Source organism: Bufo bufo, chromosome 2 (assembly GCF_905171765.1).
Source record: "Bufo bufo chromosome 2, aBufBuf1.1, whole genome shotgun sequence".
Lineage (NCBI taxonomy): Eukaryota > Metazoa > Chordata > Amphibia > Anura > Bufonidae > Bufo > Bufo bufo.
The window spans coordinates 574,778,040-574,798,284 of record NC_053390.1 but is presented as its reverse complement, the minus strand read 5'-3'; the positions used below and the strand labels follow the sequence as shown (position 1 = coordinate 574,798,284).

General features: G+C 41.9%; 1 protein-coding gene across 1 annotated transcript in view; it reads right to left on the bottom strand.

The window, feature by feature from the left end:
* LOC120989843 (alcohol dehydrogenase 1-like) overlaps nt 1-10,759 on the bottom strand; it is a 134,625-nt gene extending 123,866 nt beyond the window's left edge. Inside the window, exons 1-2 of the mRNA XM_040418199.1 lie at nt 10,694-10,759; nt 568-669 (exon numbers count right to left, since the gene is read on the bottom strand). Coding sequence (XP_040274133.1) covers nt 568-669; nt 10,694-10,711 — 120 coding nt within the window. The 5' untranslated portion in view covers nt 10,712-10,759. The remainder of the gene's footprint in view (nt 1-567; nt 670-10,693) is intronic.
* Between the last annotated feature and the right edge of the window lie 9,486 nt (nt 10,760-20,245).

The window sequence follows — 20,245 nt, the reverse complement described above, 5'->3', positions numbered from 1 at the left end:
GATACTGACTGGCTTGCCTCTGTGTCCAGAAATCAACTCAGACACCTGATGTCTCTATAATAATTAAGTGGTTTTTTTTTATAATCAGCCCAGTTTTTTATATGGACATAGGCTGGTTTAATGCTGTATGTTTCATATCTGTATGTATTGCAGTCATTCTACTGTGCCATGTGTCACTTGTGCAGGGAATGGGGGACTCGGGGCCCATGTTGCTCAGGTGCCCAGTGGGGGATTCACCTGTACCCCTTTTGATTGCCGAACACAAAGAGATTTTTGTTTGCAGATGGTTTTAAGCCTTTATGATGCAATAACCAAGTGATACAACATCAGAACAGGAGAAACTGTACCAGTCCTTCTCAGAAGCTAAACTATGCTTAAATGAACATTTCATTCTGATCTAGCTATACATAGGAAACAAGGTATTTCCCACCAGCCTCCTAATTAAATAGAATTCAGAAAAGTGAGCTTGGCTGAGGCTATTGTACCCACTGCTGTGATTGGGTGAGGGTGTTACTCCTTTATAAACTGGCTCAAAAGGTTACACACAGTGAACGAACAGTAGTTTACCTTTATGCGGACTTCATGGGTCTTTGGAGGTGCGACTTCAATCTCTTCAATCTTGAATGGCTGACGTGGCCCCCACAACACTGCAGCTTTGCATTTAATAACCTGCAAAATATTATAGTTATTTGGCCACATAGAACTGGAAGACAGCAAGACGTGGCTTATTAGCAGTCTATTGTGTAACAGTCATTTAGGCTGCCCATACACATTCAATCTCTCCCAACTCACTCCCAGTTTCCACATATTTTTTTAGCTCATCTGAATGTGTATGTGTATTCTATGGGCAGAGCAGAGAAAGGTGCTACCAGACACTTCTGGAAGTAGCTTTAAATGAATAGGGTGAAAAAATGAATTGCGCCCAATCCTTGTCTCCCCCGACATCATCGAATGCTCCCACATACTTTAGTGTGTCAGCTGAACCTGCCACCCTCAGCTAATTTGACCAACAAAAGACTAATGTGTATGGCCAGCTTTAAAGTGGATGTGATTACATCACATTGTACAGTACATTTTACTATCCCTTTCTCTGTCACTGTGGCATTGATAAATTGATTCCTGAGGCCATAGTGTGACTTTACACAAAGATGCATTAATGTATTAAAACTCAGAAAACAAAGAAAAATAGATTTGCAATTATGCAGTAGGGACTCCAGCTTAGCAACCTGGAGATTTAGGCCATTGCTACATGACGTTGGTAATGGTTACTAATCCGCCATCTTACCACACCAATTGTTACCTTCCACTACCCACTCTTAAATAAAACTCACACACTATAGTGGATTTTATCGGCCACAGCAGCCGTTTTGTTCAAACATACACAAATATAAATAACACAACCGACGAAGGAAGGTCCTCGGAGCCTACATAATTAATTAACTTAAATTCCCATGCGGGGAACTCCATCTTGCCTCCAGCCGTTGATCACCAGCTCGGAGACACCAACTGATGGACCCCTCAAATCTGCCACCAACCAAGGGAGTCCAGCCCCAACCGTGGAGCCCTCCCCTCCTCAGCAACCAGGCAACTCTGAGGACCGAGGACCGCCACAGCTGCCGCGACGAAAACAGCACAAAAACTTTCCCACAATCGAACTCCATACGCACCGAAAACAAAAAAGGGAAGGGTGGGCAGGGGATTGTCCCTTTCAATACCCAAAATGGCACCTCACTCTCCCCCTTGCCTCATTGAAAATAACCTCCCAGGCTTTGAGCTCTGCGCTGCGATTGGCCAGCGCTAGAGCAGAACAAGGGCAGACTCCGCCTACCATAACTTAGTGACTGGAATCTCCGCCTACTATAACTTAGTGAGCGGAGATACCGGAGGGCATAGCAGGAGAACGGAGCGGCGCCCGGGGATAATAGTAAGTGCAGTGAGATCCCTGGGCGCCGCTCTACATGTCTGTATAGTTAGTTCATAGTGTAATAATCGGTGAAAGGTCCTCTTTAAAGAATGTCACCTGGTTCATTTTTTTAAAGATCTTGCAATGAATAAATAATGTCCCAGTTCTTTGTACTGACCACACATGTTTATATATAAATTAATTCACCCATAAGGCATATTTTCCACATTGAACAAGCCCAATTTTTAAGCCTTTCATTGTAAGGGTGGTATAACACCACCTGATCTTCAGACAGTGCAGGCGCAAATGCAGATGCAAACTTTGAATCAAGGAGGAATGATAGCTACTGCAGTCGTTCCTCCATCATTCTCTTCTATAGATGATTGGCAGCCAATCTCTGATTATAAAGGAAGATGTGCTGATGATAAATGGGCATCCTTCAGCCTGATGAAAGATGTCCATCAACCGAGTAACGATAAGCTCAAAACTGTAAAACACATGCTTTAACAACATTTTTGAAATCTCTGTGATAACAGCTGAAAAGCTAGTCCAAACTCTGTGTCAGAGCATCTCCACACAGTTCAGTTTTTTTTTGTTTGTTTTTTTGAGTTTGGGAAAATAGCATATATGTGTCTTACAAGATGCAGGGTAGTGGATGATTATATATCTAAGTGATAATGTGAAATACTAGGCAGAAATACGAGTAGGTGCATCTCCACACGTTTCAAATAAAAAACATTTTGGTTGAAGATTGGGAAAATAGCATATACATGTCTTCTTATAATATGAAGGGTAGCGGACGATAATTTGTCAGACTGATGATGTGAAATACTAGGTAGAAATTTGTGTAGGTGCATAGGGTAGCAGACGATACGTGATAATGTGAAATACTGGGCAGAAATCAATGTTGGTACATCTCCACAAAGTTTATATTTAGGGATGAGTCTACCCATGGATGTTCAGGTTCGACGTGTTTGGGCAAACTTTGGTTTAAAGTTCAGTTTGGGTACCCGACTTGACCTGAACTTGACCCCAAACCCGAAACCTATAGAATTGAATAAGGACCTGAACTTTGGTGTTGTAAAATGGCTGTAAAATAGTTAAAGTAAGAGCTAGAGGGCTGCAAAAGGGGGTAAGAGCAGGACAATTGCCAAGCAAACAAATGTGGAAAGGGAAATGACCAGGAGGCGGATGTCCAAGGGGAGTAGGTGATTGAGGAGGCGGTGGACGTGGAAGTATAGGTGAAAGAGGTGGAGGAAGTAGCTAACACTGTTTTAGTGTTTTTATTTATTTATTTTTCTTTTATTTATTTATTTTTTATTTTTATTATTTGGGGAGGCCCCAAAGATATTGGGAAATTGCCAACAGAACTAACAAACTGCACTGGAGTATAACAATAGCTTGGTGCGGCCCGTATACTTCTCTACTCTGCCCAAGGTACCTACAAGTCCTGTAGAATCCATGCCTGGTTCATTTTAACGAATGTGAGCTTGTTCACATTGGCTGTGAAAAGGCGGATGCACCAGACCGTGATCAGACCCCATGCCATGCAAAACACACTTTCTGACAATACACTTGCCACAGGGCATACCAGCACCTCCAAGGCGTAAAGGGCAAGCTCAAGCCATGTGTCCAATTTGGAGACCCACAAGTTAAATGGGGCAGACGTGCAGACGTATGCACACGTACTGTTCCACCATGTTGCTGAAACGCTGCATCCTGCTAAGACGGTCCATATTAGATATTGGTGCAGGATGTTGTGGTGTGCCGATGAAGGTTTTACACATTTTGGCCATGCTAACCCTCCTTTCTGAGGTAGTGTCGGTATCTGGCGACTTCCTCCTCCTCCGCCTTGTGCTTCCACTGAGTCCCTGCTTTCAAATGTGAATGCCGTCAGTAGTGCATTTATGCATGAATACAAGCGTATGCAGCATGAGCTTGTATTCACGCATCTTCCGATCACGCTTCAGTGGTGGAAATAAGGGTGACACATTATTCTTGTAGTGGGGATTCAGCAGTGTGGCCCCCCAGTAATAAGCACTGGTAACAATCAGGGCAACTTTCTGCAGCAACTCTGACATCTCAGGGAAATATTTTAGGAACCTCTGTACCACCAAATTCAGCACATGCCACAGGCAAGGGATGTGCGTCAAACCAGCTAGGCCCAGAGCTGCTACAAGATTTCACCCGTTATTACACACCACCAGGCCGGGTTTGAGGCTTAACGGCACCAACCCCTCATGGGTCTGTTCTTCGATGCCTGTCTAGAGCTCTTTTACCCCAAACAGATGAGTTTCAGAACAGCCTGCTGTTGTTTCCCCCTGGCTGTGCTGAAATTGGTGGTGCAGGTGTTACACTGACCGGATGAAGAAGCTTCAGCGGAGCATGAGGAAGCAGTAGAGGAGGATGAGGAGGCCGTAGAGGAGGAAGCGGAGTAGAAAGAGTAGGCAAGAGGAGGCAATGAGAAATGTCCAGCAATCCTCGCTGGCTGTAGGGCATGCGCCAAAACGCTTTCCGCCTCAGGCCCAGGCACCACTAAATTTACCCAGTGGGCAATTAGGGAGATATAATGTCCCTGCCCGTGCTTACTGGTCCATGTATCAGTGGTTATGTGGACCTTGCCACTGATGGTGTTGTGCAGTGCACACCTTATTTTATCCACCACTTGTTCACAGGGATGGCCCGCCTGGAAAAGTAGTAGTGGCTGAGAACCACCTACTGTGGGACAGCCACCGCCATAAGGTTTTTAAAACTGTCCGTCTCCACCAGACAGAATGGCAGCATTTTAAAGGCCAGGAGTTGTGTACTGGCTAGGGTACTGTGTGACTAACACCTCTGCACATGTCACTCAGATGACCTTGATACCATGTGGGGTCTAAGACCTCATCATCCTGCACATCATCTTCCACCCACTCTTCACCCCTGCCCTCCTTGCCTGTCTGCACACTGCAGAAAGCCTTAGCAGTTGACACCTGTGTTTTGTCATCATCATCAGAGACGTACTGCTGTGGTCCTCCCACGTCCTCATCCTCAAACATAAATGGTTGGGCATCAGTCCACTCAATCACTTCCACTTCTGGAGCAGGGCAAGGTGGATGGCCCACCAAACCCCCGCCAGCAGAGTCATCAAAAAGCATAAGGGACTGCTGTATGACTTGAGTCTCAGACTGCTTGGCTGATGTGCAAGGGTTTGAGGTGGAAGACAGGTGCCCATGGGCCGCTGGAGCCAACTCTGCGCTTTCAGCAGGGGACTGGGTGGAAGACAATGTGAAGGAACTGGAGGCACTGTCAGCCCTCCAATCTACTACCGCCTCTACATGTTCTGGCCGCACCATTTTTAGAGCGGTATTCAGATCTACAAAATGTTGCAGAACGTCCTGTTCCCTGCGTGCACCAGAGGAAGGCATTTCATTTGGGCATATGGCTGGCACAGATCGACAACGTCCTCTCCCTGCAGCAGGAACTCCACCATAACCAGCACCAGCAACACCACGGCCACGTCCTCTAGTTGATGCTCTCCTCATTTTGTTACAGTCACCCACAAAATTGGCTGACAGACGAACTATTGTATATGCGTGTCACGGATGCAAAAGAGGTGTTTAGCAGAAAAAAAATAGGTAGGGCTCACCGACCCAATTAACTGGCTGGATAACTATTACATATCCCTGTGACGGTGGCAAGTACAGGGTTTTAAACAACAAAAATAGGTAGGTCACACCAACCCAATTAACCAGCTGAATGACTATTACATATCCCTGTGATGGTGACAAGTACAGTGTTTTTTGAGCCCCAAAAAATTGGTAGGTCTCACCGACCCAATTAATCGGCTGAATAACTAATATATATCCTTGTGACGGTGGCAAGTACAGTGTTTTAAACAACAAAAATAAGTAGGTCACACTGACCCAATCAACCGGCTAAATAACTATTATATATCCCTGTGACGGTGGTAGGTACAGTGTTTTTTCAACCAAAAAAATAGGTAGGTCTCACCGACCAAATTAACCGGCTGACCAACTATATCCCTGTGACAGTGGCAAGTACAGTGTTTTAAACTTCAAAAATAGGTAGGTCACACTGACCCAATTAACCGGCTGAATAACTATTATATATCCCTGTGACGGTGGAAAGTACAGAGTTTTTCCAAGGGCCCACAGCTTAATCGCTTGTTGATTGGCTGCGCTGCAGCCTTTCAACAAGCTTTATTTAAAGTATGAACAACAAACCCGGAAATGTCCGGTATGGTTCTGAAAGTGGCGCTCTGGGTTCGCCCATCACTAATGAGGAGACCTGCGTCTCATCTAAATTGGGCACCTCCTCTGCCACCACAGGGGACATCATAGACCTGCGTAAAACACCAGTCTATGATAAATGTCCTCTCCATGTTTATTTGCAAGATGGATTCTTAATGACGTCTGTGGAAAATTATGAACAGTTCTTCATTAAAGGGGATTCCTAGTTCACTGTGTGATTAAGTTCTACATTTTTCTAATATTCGATGTGCATAAATCATGGGGACATCTATGATAAATATTCTTAGGGCTATTTTCTTTGGCTGGCACTCTAGGGAGCATCTCTCTGGCAACCAGTATTTGTGACAGGGACTATGGGGAGAGATGAATGTAAGTCACAGTGGAGAGGGCCCGAAGCGGCCTAAGTCAATCTGGGGCATCTTAGCCATTGTGTTGCTAGCACATATTGTTAATGATAAATGTTTGCAGGATGTGCTCAGAGTACAACATAAGTAACTGGTTGAAATTTTACTCTCATGAAAGTATATTGTAAAAATTTTTATTAAAAAGTCACTTGTTTGGAAGCCCTTTTTATTATTGCTGGAACTTTTTCTTTAAAGGGGTAAAGTCACTTCAGAAAATTGCATATATCATGTAGACAAAGTTAATACAAGGCACTTATGTACTTGGATTGTCCATATTGTCTCCTTTGCTGTGATTTATTGTCCATCACATTATACACTGCTCATATCCAGGGGTTACAACCACCCTGCAATTCAGCAATGGTGGTCATGCTGGCACTGGATTGTAGGGTGGTCATAACCCCTGGAAACAAGCAGTGTATAATGTGATGGAAAAAATGATTCAATCCAGCAAAGGAGGCAATATGGACAATCACAATATATTAGTAAGTGCCTTGTATTAACTTTGTCTACATGATAAATGCTATTTGCTAAAGTGAGACAACCCCTTTAAGGCCTCATGCACATGACATCCGTGTTGCATCAGTTTTTTTTAGACTTATTGACTTAAGCGGGTCCGTGGACCTCATCCATATGATCATTCCAATACAAGATAGAACATGTTCGATTCTTGGCTGCAAAATGCAGTCCGCGGACCTATTAAAGTCAATGGATGCAATACGAATGTCACAAAGACTGCAAAAAAATATGGTTGTGAGCTTGAGACTTAAGGCAGCATTTTTTCCCCCACGTCTCCTCCATTTTTTATTACATGAAAACTTTCCTACATTTGCATTAAGCCATTGGTTAGAATCTACAATCTGAAATCTGACGTTTGCCTTGCTTGTTCAGGTTGCACAACTGCATGTTTTGGCAAATATATCTGAGGAGACTGCTCCACAAAAAAAAAGTAGTTACAAATTGCACTTTATTATTAACTAAACGGCTTACAAATAGTGGATCAGTGACTGATTGCTTGGTGAGTGGTGACCCCTCACCAAGGTAACAACTTAAAGGGGTTATACAAGCCTGGAAATGCCCCCTCATATGACTGGGCCCCTGATTCTACTTACCTGGCTCCCCGCACCGGTCCTGGTCCCCGCACGGCCACCACTGCTTCTCCCCATGCTTAGATTAAAACATCCGGTGTCAGAGGCAGGGGGACAGCCAATGGCTCCCCCCCTCCATGACATTGGCTGCCCCCCCGACACCGGATGTTTTTATCCGCGCACAAGGAGAAGCAGCGGCTGCCATGTGGGGACCAGGAGCAGCGCAGGGGGTTATCTCAGAAAGGGGTTATCTCAGAAAGACAACTCCTATCCACATTCTCTATTCACTGATTTAACTGATGGCCTGCAATCTGATGAGACAGTGCTTTTAAAAGAAGACTCATACAGCACTGACTGAAATAGGATGCTAGTGATCTTCCTGCCTCCTACACTACCTCCGTAAACTATAATAGTAATAATAATAATAAAAATAATAACATACTGTATATTAACCCCTTCAGAAACCTGCTATTTTTCACCTTAAGGACCAGGCCATTTTTTGCAAATCTGACATGTGTCACTTTATGTGGTGATAACCTTAAAACACTTTTACTTATCCAAACCATTCTGAGATTGTTTTCTCGTCACATATTGTACTTCATGACAGTGATAAATTTGAGTCAAAATATTTAATTTTTATTTATTTTTTTACAAAAAAATGAGGAAAAATTCACGATTTTCTCAATTTAAATTTTTCTGCTTAAAAAACAGATAGTGATACGTCCTGAAATAGTTATTACTTTAGATTTCCCATATGTTTACTTCATGTTTGGATCATTTTGTACATTACATTTTCTTTTCTTGGGACGTTAGAAGGCTTAGAAGTTTAGACGCAAATCTTAAAATTTTTAAGACAATTTCCAAAACCCCATTTTTATGGACCAGGTCTGAAGTCACTTTGTGGGGCTCACATAATAAAAACCACCCATAAATGGCCCCATTTTAGAAACTACACCCCTCATGGTATTCAAAACTGATTTTACAAACTTTGTTAACCCTTTAGGTGTTCCACAAGAAATAAAGGAAAATGTAGATAACATTTTTTGGCAGATGTTGATCAATTTTTTTTCGCTAACAAAGCAAGGGTTAACAGCCAAACTAAACTCAATATTTATTACCCTGATTACCCGTTTACAGAAACACCCCATATGTGGTCGTAAACTGCTGTACGGGCACACGGCAGGGCGCAGAAGGAAAGGAACGCCATATGGTTTTTGGAAGGCAGATTTCACTGGGATAATTTTAAGTTGCCATGTCACATTCAAAAAAGTGACCTTATGTGGCAGTTTTGTTGGTACTATTTTAGAATACATGTGATTTTTGGTTGCTCTATATTACACTTTTTGTGAGGCAAGGTAACAAAAAATAGAAGTTTTAGCACCTTTTTTATTTTTTGTTTTTTACAATGTTCATCTGACAGTTTAGATCATGTGCTATTTTTATAGAGCAGGCTGTTACAGGCACGTTGTTTGTTTCAATTTTACATAATAAAGCAGTTTTGAAAACAATCATGTTTTAGTGTCTTCATTTTCTGAGAGCAATCTTTTTTTTGTTTTTTTTGGGCGATTGTCTTAGGTAGGTTCTCATTTTTTGCAGGAGGAGATGACAGTTTGATTGGTATGATTTTGGGGTGCATGTGACTTTTTGATCTCTTGGTATTACACTTTTTGTGATGTAAGGTGTCAAAAATTAGCTTTTTTTAAACTGTTTTAATTTAAAAAATTTTACGGTGTTTACCTGAGGGGTTAGTTCATGTGATATTTTTATACATAAGGTTCTTATGGACGCTTTGATACCTAATATGTATACTTTTTTTTATTTTATTTAAGTTTTACACAATAACAGCATTTTTAAAACCCAAAAAATCATGTTTTAGTGTCTCCATATTCTGAGAGCCATAGTTTTTTTTTTTTTGCGCGATTGTTTTATGTATGGGCTCATGTTTTGCGTGATGAGGTGATGGTTTGATTAGTACTATTTTGGGGGGCATGCTCCTTTTTAATCGCTTTGTGTTTTACTTTTTGTGATGGAAGGTGACAAAAAAAATAGATGTTTTAGCACAGTTTTTATAAAAAAAATTCTACGGTGTCCAGGTGAGGGGGTGGATCATGTGATATTTTTATAGAGCCGGTCGTTACGGATGCGGCAATATTAAATATGTCTGTTTTTCTTTTTTTTCACAATTTTATGTGTTTTATTTTGTGATTATTATTTTTTAATTATGAAAAACACTTTTTTTTTACTTTTTATTTTAATTTTTGTCCCACTATGGGACTTCAACTTTTGGGGTCTGATCCCCTCTGCAATGCATTACAATACAACCTCTATTGTAATGCATTGGCTGTCAGCTTGTATGCTGCCAATGCATCACGTGCCTCATCCCGGGCTTACCTTGAAATAAGCCCTAGGTAGTGAGTAGGACGGTGGGAGCACTTCACCACTGACACCTAGGGTAACAACAGGGAAAGGACAAACAACACAAACACTACAAACAATCACCGAAGGGAGACAACAACAACAGGAGTGAACCGGAGATCCAACAGCTCCAGTTCCAACGGCTCTAGAGTAACAGTTGTCCACCTGAGGTCAGATTAGAAGATCTGGAAGGAAGGTCTATATCTGGCATCAAGGGGAGTAGAAATGGATATTATATATTACCTGGGAATGGCTGACAGAGAAGAGCTGAAAGGAAAAGCTACAGATTCCAAAATGGGACAAAAAGGATCGCAAACCTAAGCAGGAAAATCTAAATCTATTCTCACCATTAGGTCATGGAGCTGTGGGGTGTCAGAACCCACTGATCAGACATTGATTGATTATCCTGAGCCTAACCACTGTAATAAAAAGGCTTATTGAACTAACAATAAAATTGTCATAGACATTTTATCTGCTTCTGCATGTCATATTCTCTTGCCCAGTTTGTATTGATTTTTATCTGTGTACATTTCTCCATAAGTTATCTTTGTTAAAATCTCCTTTCACACTGTTATTAACCCCTACAGTCATTTGCTAATACAGTATGCCCCAGAATGTCACAGTATTTCTTACTTTCCCAGCTGTATCCATTACGACTCTGTGAATGCAGTAGCTTCTGGAGGACTGTAGCTTCTTGTAATGTAGTGGTCTAAATAAGCACAGCTAAAATACAAGGCAAATGTGTGACCCCACCCTTACCTGTAAATCATTCCAATAATTTGATTACTGAGTAACTTATTTTTAGGGAATTTGGGGTTTTTTCAAGGCTAATTCGTGACAGAAATCTGGCAGTGAGTGTGAAAATAGGATTAGGGTCATAGTACTATTTATATTTGTTCCTTCCTTGTTCTGTCACCCCCCCCCCCCCATTGTGCAATTTTCATTAGCCGACATTAGCTATTTGCTAATGTCAGCTGAGTGCAATCATACATGTCCTACCTTTGTCTGTGACTTATTTCTTGTAAAAATCATACTTTTATCATATGCAAATTTCTTCACTACCAGCAATTTCTTCACTACCGCCGCATCTGCCGCTTCTAGACACGCCCCATCTCCTCTTGATAGACAGGGCCAGCGAGCGCTCTCCTCCTCCCCGTCTGCTGCTGAATTCCCGCGCCTGCGCCGTAACGTTCCTCGATCGGCGTAGGCGTACTGAGTGAAGGACGCGCGCTTGCCAGCTCCTTCCTCAGTGCACCTGCGCCGATTACGTCACACTACACCCGGAAGAGAAGACTGCCGATTATCGCTGATGCCGGCAGTCTTCTCTTCCGGGTGTAGTGTGACGTAATCAGCGCAGGCGCACTGATGAAGGAGCTGGCAAGCCCTCGTCATTCACTCAGTACGCCTGTGCTGATCGAGGAACGTTACAGCAGACGGGGCCAGCGGGAGGAGGAGAGCGCTCGCTGGCCCTGTCTATCAAGAGGAGATGGGGCGTGTCTAGAAGCGGCAGATGCAGCGGCTACTAGCAAGTACACGCCAAACTTGCTGGTAGTGAAGAAATTTGCATATGATAAAAGAATGATTTTTACAAGAAATATTCCACAGACAAAGGTAGGACATGTATGATTGCACTCAGCTGACATTAGCAAATACGGTACCTAATGTCGGCTAATGAAAATTGCACAATGGGGGTGACAGAAGCCCTTTAATGATTAGATATAATCAATTATATTGCGATTGTAGTGAAGATCGGAGTGGCACTGCATATAGGTACAAATAAATCCCTTTTATACCATACACTCGTCACCTGGGTACTTGGCGGGTATACATATGCGGTACAAGCGCTGCCAGAGGTGCTCTGTCCAACATGTAACCAGGCAGTTACTGCTTCAATAATATTGCACGGATAAGAGACAAAGGGACGGCACTCACCGATATACGCTGAAACAATTTCTTTATTCCTGGTAGAGAGCGGACAACATACAAGCGTGCTCCAGCTGAGTTAGGCTGACGCCTCTCTACCAGGAATAAAGAAATTGTTTCAGCGTATATAATCAATTCTATTCTACAGAAATCAAATTCAAAGCAAATTCTAGCAAATTAAAAATTTTGTGGATTTGTCCTGAACAAATCACTAAAAATGTCCTTCACTATGTTACAGATGTTACATGTTACAGATCAGAAGGGAAGCTGAAGAACGAGGATCACACAATCACAGGAGGCACGCCAGCTCGGCAGGCTTGCCCATAATGCCTTGCAATCAGCCTCAGTCAATCATGAGGGACTATAGGTTTGGTAGAGTGTAGCGTTGAGCGTACCCAAACTGTAACGTTCGGGTTTGTACCGAACTTTAGGATTTTTTGACCCCGAACACGAACATTTCTGTAAAAGTTCGGGTTCGAGTTTGGTGTTCGGCGATTTAATGGCTCTTTTTGAAAGGCTGTAGGGCAGCCAATCAACAAGCGTTTAACTCGTGTGCCCTTAGAAGCCATCACAGCGATGCCTACTAATGGCATGGCTGTGATTGGCCAGTGCAGCATGTGACCCAGCCTCTATATAAGCTGGAGTCACGTAGCACCACACGTCACTCTGCTCTTACTAGTGTAGGGATAGGATGCTGCTGCTGTGAGGGAGAGAATAGGAAATTTTCTGATATCAGAACTTGTTAACTCTGCGATCTACAGCGATGTATTTTTTGTGGGTGCAATGCAACATTTTTGTACCCTGCGCTGAGCCCAGAGACACAGAAAAATATTTTCATCCGTCTATTAGTTAGGTGGGCGTCAGCGGCCATTTTGTGCAAGTTCAGTGCACGAGCACTGCATATGTTCCAGGGACAATAATTTTATCCTGTTCTTTTAGTTCAGTGGGCAACATATACCCATTTTTTATTTTATTTTATTTTTTATAAAAAAAATTTATTTTCAATTGAAGAAAACAAAACATGGTACATATTTATAAAGTGAGGCGTCCAACATGACGCTATCATGAAAGCACATACAATACATATGTAATGCATACTTATATCATTCAGAGGGATCCAAACCATGTCAATCCAGCAAGGAGTTCCATATAATTAAGCAGGTAATGTTGAGAACTGCCTAGATAGAAAAATCGTGACCGAAATAGGCATATCACACTTTATGAATTCCCATCCCCTACCTAAGAAGGTCAGACAGTCAGATAGGATGTATTATGTCCTGGTCCGGTTTAGTAGGGGAATGGTTACTAGTGAACCTGAATTCCCTCCACCTTCGCCATTGTTTAACAAATTTCTGATGATTCCTAGCTTCCCATACTGAAAGCTCCTCAAAACTATAAAGTTGATCTACTTTCAGTTTCCACTGTTCAATAGAAGGGAGAGCAGTAGACAACCAATATTTTGGGACCAACAGACGGGCTGCAATAAGCAATTGTCTGAAAAGCAAGGGGGGGGGGGTGGGAATCATTTGACTCCTTTGAGTCATGAAAGCTGAGTAGAGCTATGAGAGGTGACATTGGTACTGAGGTGCAGCATATTCGATTACTTAGTCGAAAAATTTCCTTCCACCATTCCTGTACTAAGGGGCATTCCCACCAAATGTGGAAGAAGGTATCTCTGTCACTTAGACATTTCCAGCAACTATCTGATGATGAGTCAGAGAAAAGCCTGATGGTATCTGGAGTTTTATACCATCTGGTCAATAACTTATATCCATTTTCTTGAATGCGGACACATCTGGATGCGAAGTGGGGGGCTAGAAAGATGTCAGGTAAGCTAGCGGAAGTAAAGGTTTGACCCAAATCCCTCTCCTAATGGCAAATATAAGCTGGCTTAGCCAGCATGGGAGGTGAGTTTATCCTGTGGAACAATTGGGAAATTATCTTTTTTGTCGGGTTGGGGTTTTTTATGAGAGCTTCAATCCAAACCAAGGGCCGAGAAAAGTCACCTGCAGTGGTATGTTGAGACATATATGAGTGGAGATATGATAATGGTGTGTTGATGGTGTGGAGTAAGTAGTTTTCGGAGCTCCGAGATCGGTAGCACCTGTCCTTCCGAGTTGAAGAGAGTGGAGACTGATATTTCCGAATCTCTCAGGGACCTAGGGGTGCACTCAAATACCGTAGGGAGAGCTGTGCCTAACACGTCTCTTGAAGAGAGAAGGGGGGACGGGAAGGGAACTGAACAATGGGTGGTTTGGAACCATTTCCATGCCTTAAGAGTGGCCTGTATAATTGGGTATGGTGTAGAAGGTAAGTTAATTTGGCAGGAATTGCCCAATAAAATAGATCGTAGTGGTGTCCCCAAAAGTTCCTGCTCCATAGCCACCCATGGTTTTGGGTTGGTAGTTCGAAGCCATTCCACTACCCTAGACATCAGGACCGCCCTACCATAAAGTTCTGGGTCGGGGAGAGCCATTCCTCCAGATCTTTTGGGGCGGGATAGTGTATCATATGATATTCTAGGTTTTTTTTCGTGCCAAAGAAACTTTCGGACCAATTTCCTAAGGGAGGCATAATATGTTTTGGGTACATGTAGGGGCAGAACCTGCTGCAGATAAGTGAGACGTGGGATGACTAGGGACATTAGGAGGTTCTTCCTACCAAACCAAGATAATATGTGGGTATTTAAGCTGTCTAGACTTGAGGAAATGGATTGCAAAAGAGGTATGTAATTTAGGGAGAAAAGGTCGGATATATTAGGGCTTATCTTAATTCCTAAGTATGTGAGGAACGGTGATGACCAGTCAAAAGCTGAGTTGACTTTTAAGCGAGTTCGCATTTTTTGGGGAATACTAAAGTATATGATAACCGATTTTTGTTTATTAATTTTAAAGTTGGAGAGAGCGCTATATTTATCTAAGTTGTTTTGGATCACTGGTAGGGATATTTCCGGGTTAGAAGTCATTATCATGATGTCATCTGCGAAAGCGGCAAGTTTATGTTCCCGCCCTCCCATGGTCATTCCTTTTATGAGTGGATCTGCTCTCAGACGGATTAAAAGAGGTTCGAGGGCTAAAACGAAAAGTAAGGGCGATAAGGGGCAACCTTGACGGGTACCGTTTCTTATGTTAAAGGGGTCTAATAGGTCTCCATTTACTAGGATCGATGCTGAGGCCTGGTGATACATGGCAAAGGTGGCTTGTACAAAGGGACCAGGTAAGCCGAACACCCTCAGGACTGAGTTCAGGTAGAGCCAACTAATTCTATCAAATGCTTTTTCCGCATCTGTGCTGAGTAAGAGTAAAGGTTTGGAACGAAGGGCAGCATAATATATAATGTTCAGAACTCTAGAAGTATTATCTCTGCCCTCCCTTCCTTGGACAAAGCCCACCTGGTCCCCCTGTACCATTGATGGGAGAACTGTAGCCAGGCGATTTGCAAACATCTTTGCCAGTAGTTTAAGATCAATGTTGAGAAGTGAGATGGGTCTGTAATTAGCACATTGATTGGGGTTTTTTCCTTCTTTTGGTAACACCGTAATATGAGCGATTGTCATATCTCTTGAAAGTTGATTCCCTTGCAGGGCGAATTACAAACTGAAAGTAAATGGGGGAGTAAAAGTTGTTGGTATGTTTTGTAGTACGAGATGGTTAGTCCATCAGGGCCAGGGCTTTTATTAGATGGTGCTTGTTTCAGAGCTGTTGATAGTTCAGTTAAAGTAAATGGGGAGGATAACTGCTTTTGGGTATTTGGCGAAAGAGATGGAAGGTCGAGCGTTTCTAGAAAAGATGAGGTGAGTGTAGATTGGGATTCTGGAGTAAGTGAGGGGGGTATATTATATAGAGATTCGTAAAATTTCTTGAAGCGGGAAGCGATTAACTTAGATGAATAAAGTGGGAGTCCCTGGGGAGAGTCTATTTGGTGGATATAGTTTGCAGCTTTTCTTTTTTTTATTCTATGCATCATGAATTTTGATGCTTTGTCTCCGTGGGCAAAGAATTTATGTTGTGAGTTCAGAAAGTATTTAGTGGTGGAGAGGTGGAGTAGTGATTTTATTTCTGCTCTAAGGTTAGATAATTCCTGTAGGTGTGTGTCTGACAGTGAGCGCTTGTGCCTGGATTCAATTATTTTAATATTTTGGCATCAGGTGTCTAACTTTTTACCCCTCTCCTTTTTTATGAAGGAGCCTAGGCTAATGAAATGGCCTCTAATAAATGGTTTGTGAGCGTCCCATAAAGATTGATCCGATGTTTCAGAGTTTGTATTTAAGGCAAAGTATTCCTTCAATAATTCTGAAATTTTTTCGCTTGATGACTTGTCCCCCAATAAAGATTCATTCAGACGCCATCTAAATTTAGTCGTGGTTGGCACAGGAGCGGCAACCTTCAGGAAGATTGGGGCATGGTCAGATAGGTGGATAGAACCTATTATTGCTTCTTGGCATAATTGCAAGTGTGTCTTGGATATAAATAAATAGTCCAGTCTTTGATAAGACCCGTGGACGTGAGAGTAAAAACTGTAATCCCTAAGGTTTGGATGAAGCGTGCGCCAAACATCAATAAGATGTAGGTTCCATAGGCCCTCCCTTATTCCACGCAAAGCATTAGCAGATATAGCAGATCTCTGGGTGCATGAGTCGATTTGTGTTATTAGGGCAGCATTTAGATCTCCCCCCAGTACCACTATGCCTTCTGCAAATTTCTCAATAATTGGGAAGATTATAGAAAACCATCTGCACTGGCCAGTATTAGGGGCATATAGGTTTATAATGGTATATGTTTTTTTTTTTGTAAATTCTTTATTTTTGAGAATTTTTTCAATAGGTAGCAAACATGGAAAGACTGTTACAGTAGAATATGGCATAAAGACATATGAAAATTTAAGATCTCGGAGGTGTGTTCACAATCACCTCTGTTAACATATGCATATTTCTAGATGAAGTGTGCAAAATGTAATTAATACCGGTAATAACGATACAAGAGATCATGATACATGAAATAGTGCTATTGGACCATTTTCTCAGACCTCTACTTCTATTGGGTGGTGGTGTTAATACATATATCTGTCTATGACCTTACTATAATGAGCAAGTCTTACAGCCTGGTTTCAGTAAGTAGCTGACTAGTCAATTCCAGAACATAACACATAAAAGTAATAACACATAAAACATAACCTGTGGGTTGTTTCAGATCAAAGGAAAGAGTCATGGGAGCAATCCTACACTATTACTATAAAGTAGATTACAGATACTAGCAACCTAGGTCACTACAAAGTGCACTTGTTAAAGCTTATATATATGAGAGTGTGTCACTAAACGTAATATTTAAAGCTACGAAAAAGGGTAGGGGAAGGTTCCATCACCTACGAAATCTTGTAGGTCTAATTGCCAAATCAGCTAGGGGTTGAAAGTTGATGTTCTCCATTAATAAATGGGTATGGTATAGTTAATAATAGTTCTTGTGGAAATCCAGCCAAGGTTGCCACGTTTTTAGAAAAATAATTCTGCTTCCTCTCTCCCACTCCACCATCTCCTCCATAAGACAGATCTGATGTACTTTATCTAACCATTCTTTAATGGTGGGTGGATCTGTATTTTTCCACTTAGTGGGAATAACAAATTTTGCTGCCCCTATCATGTGTGTGGTCAGGTTATTGGGGGATGGTTTAAAATCATCCTGTGGCATCCACAGAAGTATAAGGGCTGGTGTTAAAGAGATATGGGATTTACATACTTTGTTAATGATTCGTTCGACTTCTGTCCAGAAGTTGGTGATAGCTTTACAGGACCACCAGATGTGCGATATGGTTCCACCTTCTTCTTGACAGCGCCAACACCTATCTGATGGTATCAAGTGGATTCTATACAAGAAGTCTGGTGTTCTGTACCATCTAGCTATAATTTTAAAGGAGTTCTCCTGGAAACGGATACACCTCGAAAATCCATGAGAGTGCTTTAAAATTACATTGGCTTCATCATCTGAAAGAGACATCTGCAGCTCTTGTTCCCAAGCTCTTAAGTATGTGGGTTTCTCCTTTGACGAGTCTAATATAAGTTGAGAGTACAACTTGGAGAGAGTTTTTGTAGGGGGGGAGGGCAACAGAACATAGTTTTCTAGGTCATTATGAGGTTTCGCATATATATCTTCCTATATTTTTTGCAGCTAAGTTCTAGATCTAACTCCACTAGTCTGGAACGTTGAGACTCAGGTATTTTAGTATAAATCTTTTCCAGGAACTCCTGAAGGTTTTTAGTTTTAACCAGGTCGGAAATTTTAAGATCTGAGAGGTATGACCAGGCTTTATGAAAGTCACATCCACCTTTATTAAGATAATGTGGGAGGACAGATAAAGGAGCTAAGGGGGATAATTTATTAGTAGATATTGATAAAGCCTCTGAGCTGTTACAAATTTGGAGCAAGCTATTCGTTAAAGCACTAAGAGGTTTCTTTTTCTTTCTGGTTGGAGATGAGACCCAAAGCATGTGAGTGGCGTCCTCTCCCAGTAGAGCTTTTTCCAGTGCCACATGTATTGAATCATTAAGGGGTCTAGCCAATTCAACCCATCTCTCCAATTGAATGGCATGGAGATATGTTTTAAGATCAGGTAAGGATAATCCTCCTCTATTTGTTTTCCTGATAAGTAGGGGGTATGCTAGTCGTGGCTTTTTGTTAGACCAGAGAAAGTTACTGAAGAGAGTTCGGAAATTAGACAAAAACCTATTTGTCAGTGGTATAGGTAAGCATCTTAGAATATAAAGAATCTGCGGGAGAACGTAGGTAGCAAGCAGATTTTTCCTACCCAACCATGAAAGAAAAGGTAGTTTAATAGAGGCCAGAAAGTGTTTGATTTTATCAAATAAAGGAACATAGTTAAGCTTGAACAGGTGTAAGGGGTTAGCCGGAATCATGATTCCCAAGTGTTTAATAGCCTCTTTCGGCCATTGAAAGGTGGTGTGTTTTTTAACATCTGTCATATGTTTATTCGGTGCTGAGATATTGAGTATCTCAGATTTGTCATAGTTGACCTTAAAATTGGAGATTTCTCCAAAATTCGTGAAAATTTTAGTCACCTCTGGGATTGCAACTGCTGGATTTGTAATAAAAAGAAGCAGGTCATCTGCGAAAGCTGCCAAAGAATGAGTTTTCCCCTTCACTTGGAGACCCTTAATGACCTTGGATGTTCTTAATTTGCAGAGGAGTAGCTCTAGGGTCAATATAAACAGAGCTGGAGAGAGAGGACAGCCCTGTCTCGTTCCGTTGGATATATTAAAGGGCGGGGATAAGGCGCCATTGATGAGAACCCTAGCTGAAGGTTTTGAGTAAAGCGAAAATATAGCAGAAATAAATAAGGGTGGAAAACCAAAATGACGTAAGGCACTATCAATGAAAATCCAATTGACCCTATCAAACGCTTTTTCAGCATCGGTTCCTAACAGGGTCAATGGGATCTTGTGTTTCTTTGCGTAGTATATGGCATGTAAAACTCTGCTAACATTATGTTTCCCCTCTCGTCCTTTCACAAAACCTACTTGTTCCTCACCAATCAGCTTGGGAAGGAGTTTCGCTAATCTATGGCTTAGAAGTTTGGCCCATAATTTAACATCTACGTTAAGTAGAGAGAAAGTCTGTAGCTACTACATTTGGCAGGGTCTTTCCCTTCTTTGGGGATAACTGTTATGTGAGCGATTAGAGATTGTGGTGGGAGGGAGGTGCCGTTTAATAATGAATTGCACAGGTCTGCTATATGTGGGACCAGGATATTTTTTTACTTTTTGTAATATATTATAGGTAATCCGTCTGGACCCGGGGATTTCCCTGACGGGGTATTTACTAGGATTTCTAGTACCTCCTCTACTGTAATCGGGGATAGCAGCCTATCTCTTTCAAGTGAATCTAAAGTCGGGACTTTAATTGTCTCTACAAAGGTCTTAATTTTGGCCAATGTGTGTTCTGGGCTATTTGATTCTAAATTGTAGAGAGAGGAGTAAAATTTACCAAATTCTTCCGCTATCGCAGGGGTGTTGGTGATCTTATGTCCCTTTTCCGACTTAATTTCCTGTATAAAAGTTTTCACTCTTTGTCCTTTAATCATTTGTGAGAGTAGCTTGGAGCCCCTATCACCGTGCATGTAGATTTTGTATTTAGCAGCCCTAAGGGCTTTGGCTGACTTAATGTTTAATAAATCCCTCAGTTGATTTCTTAGTTTGACAAGTTCTTTATAATGGGAATCTGAGGGGTCTTTTTTTGTGATATTTTCTAGGAC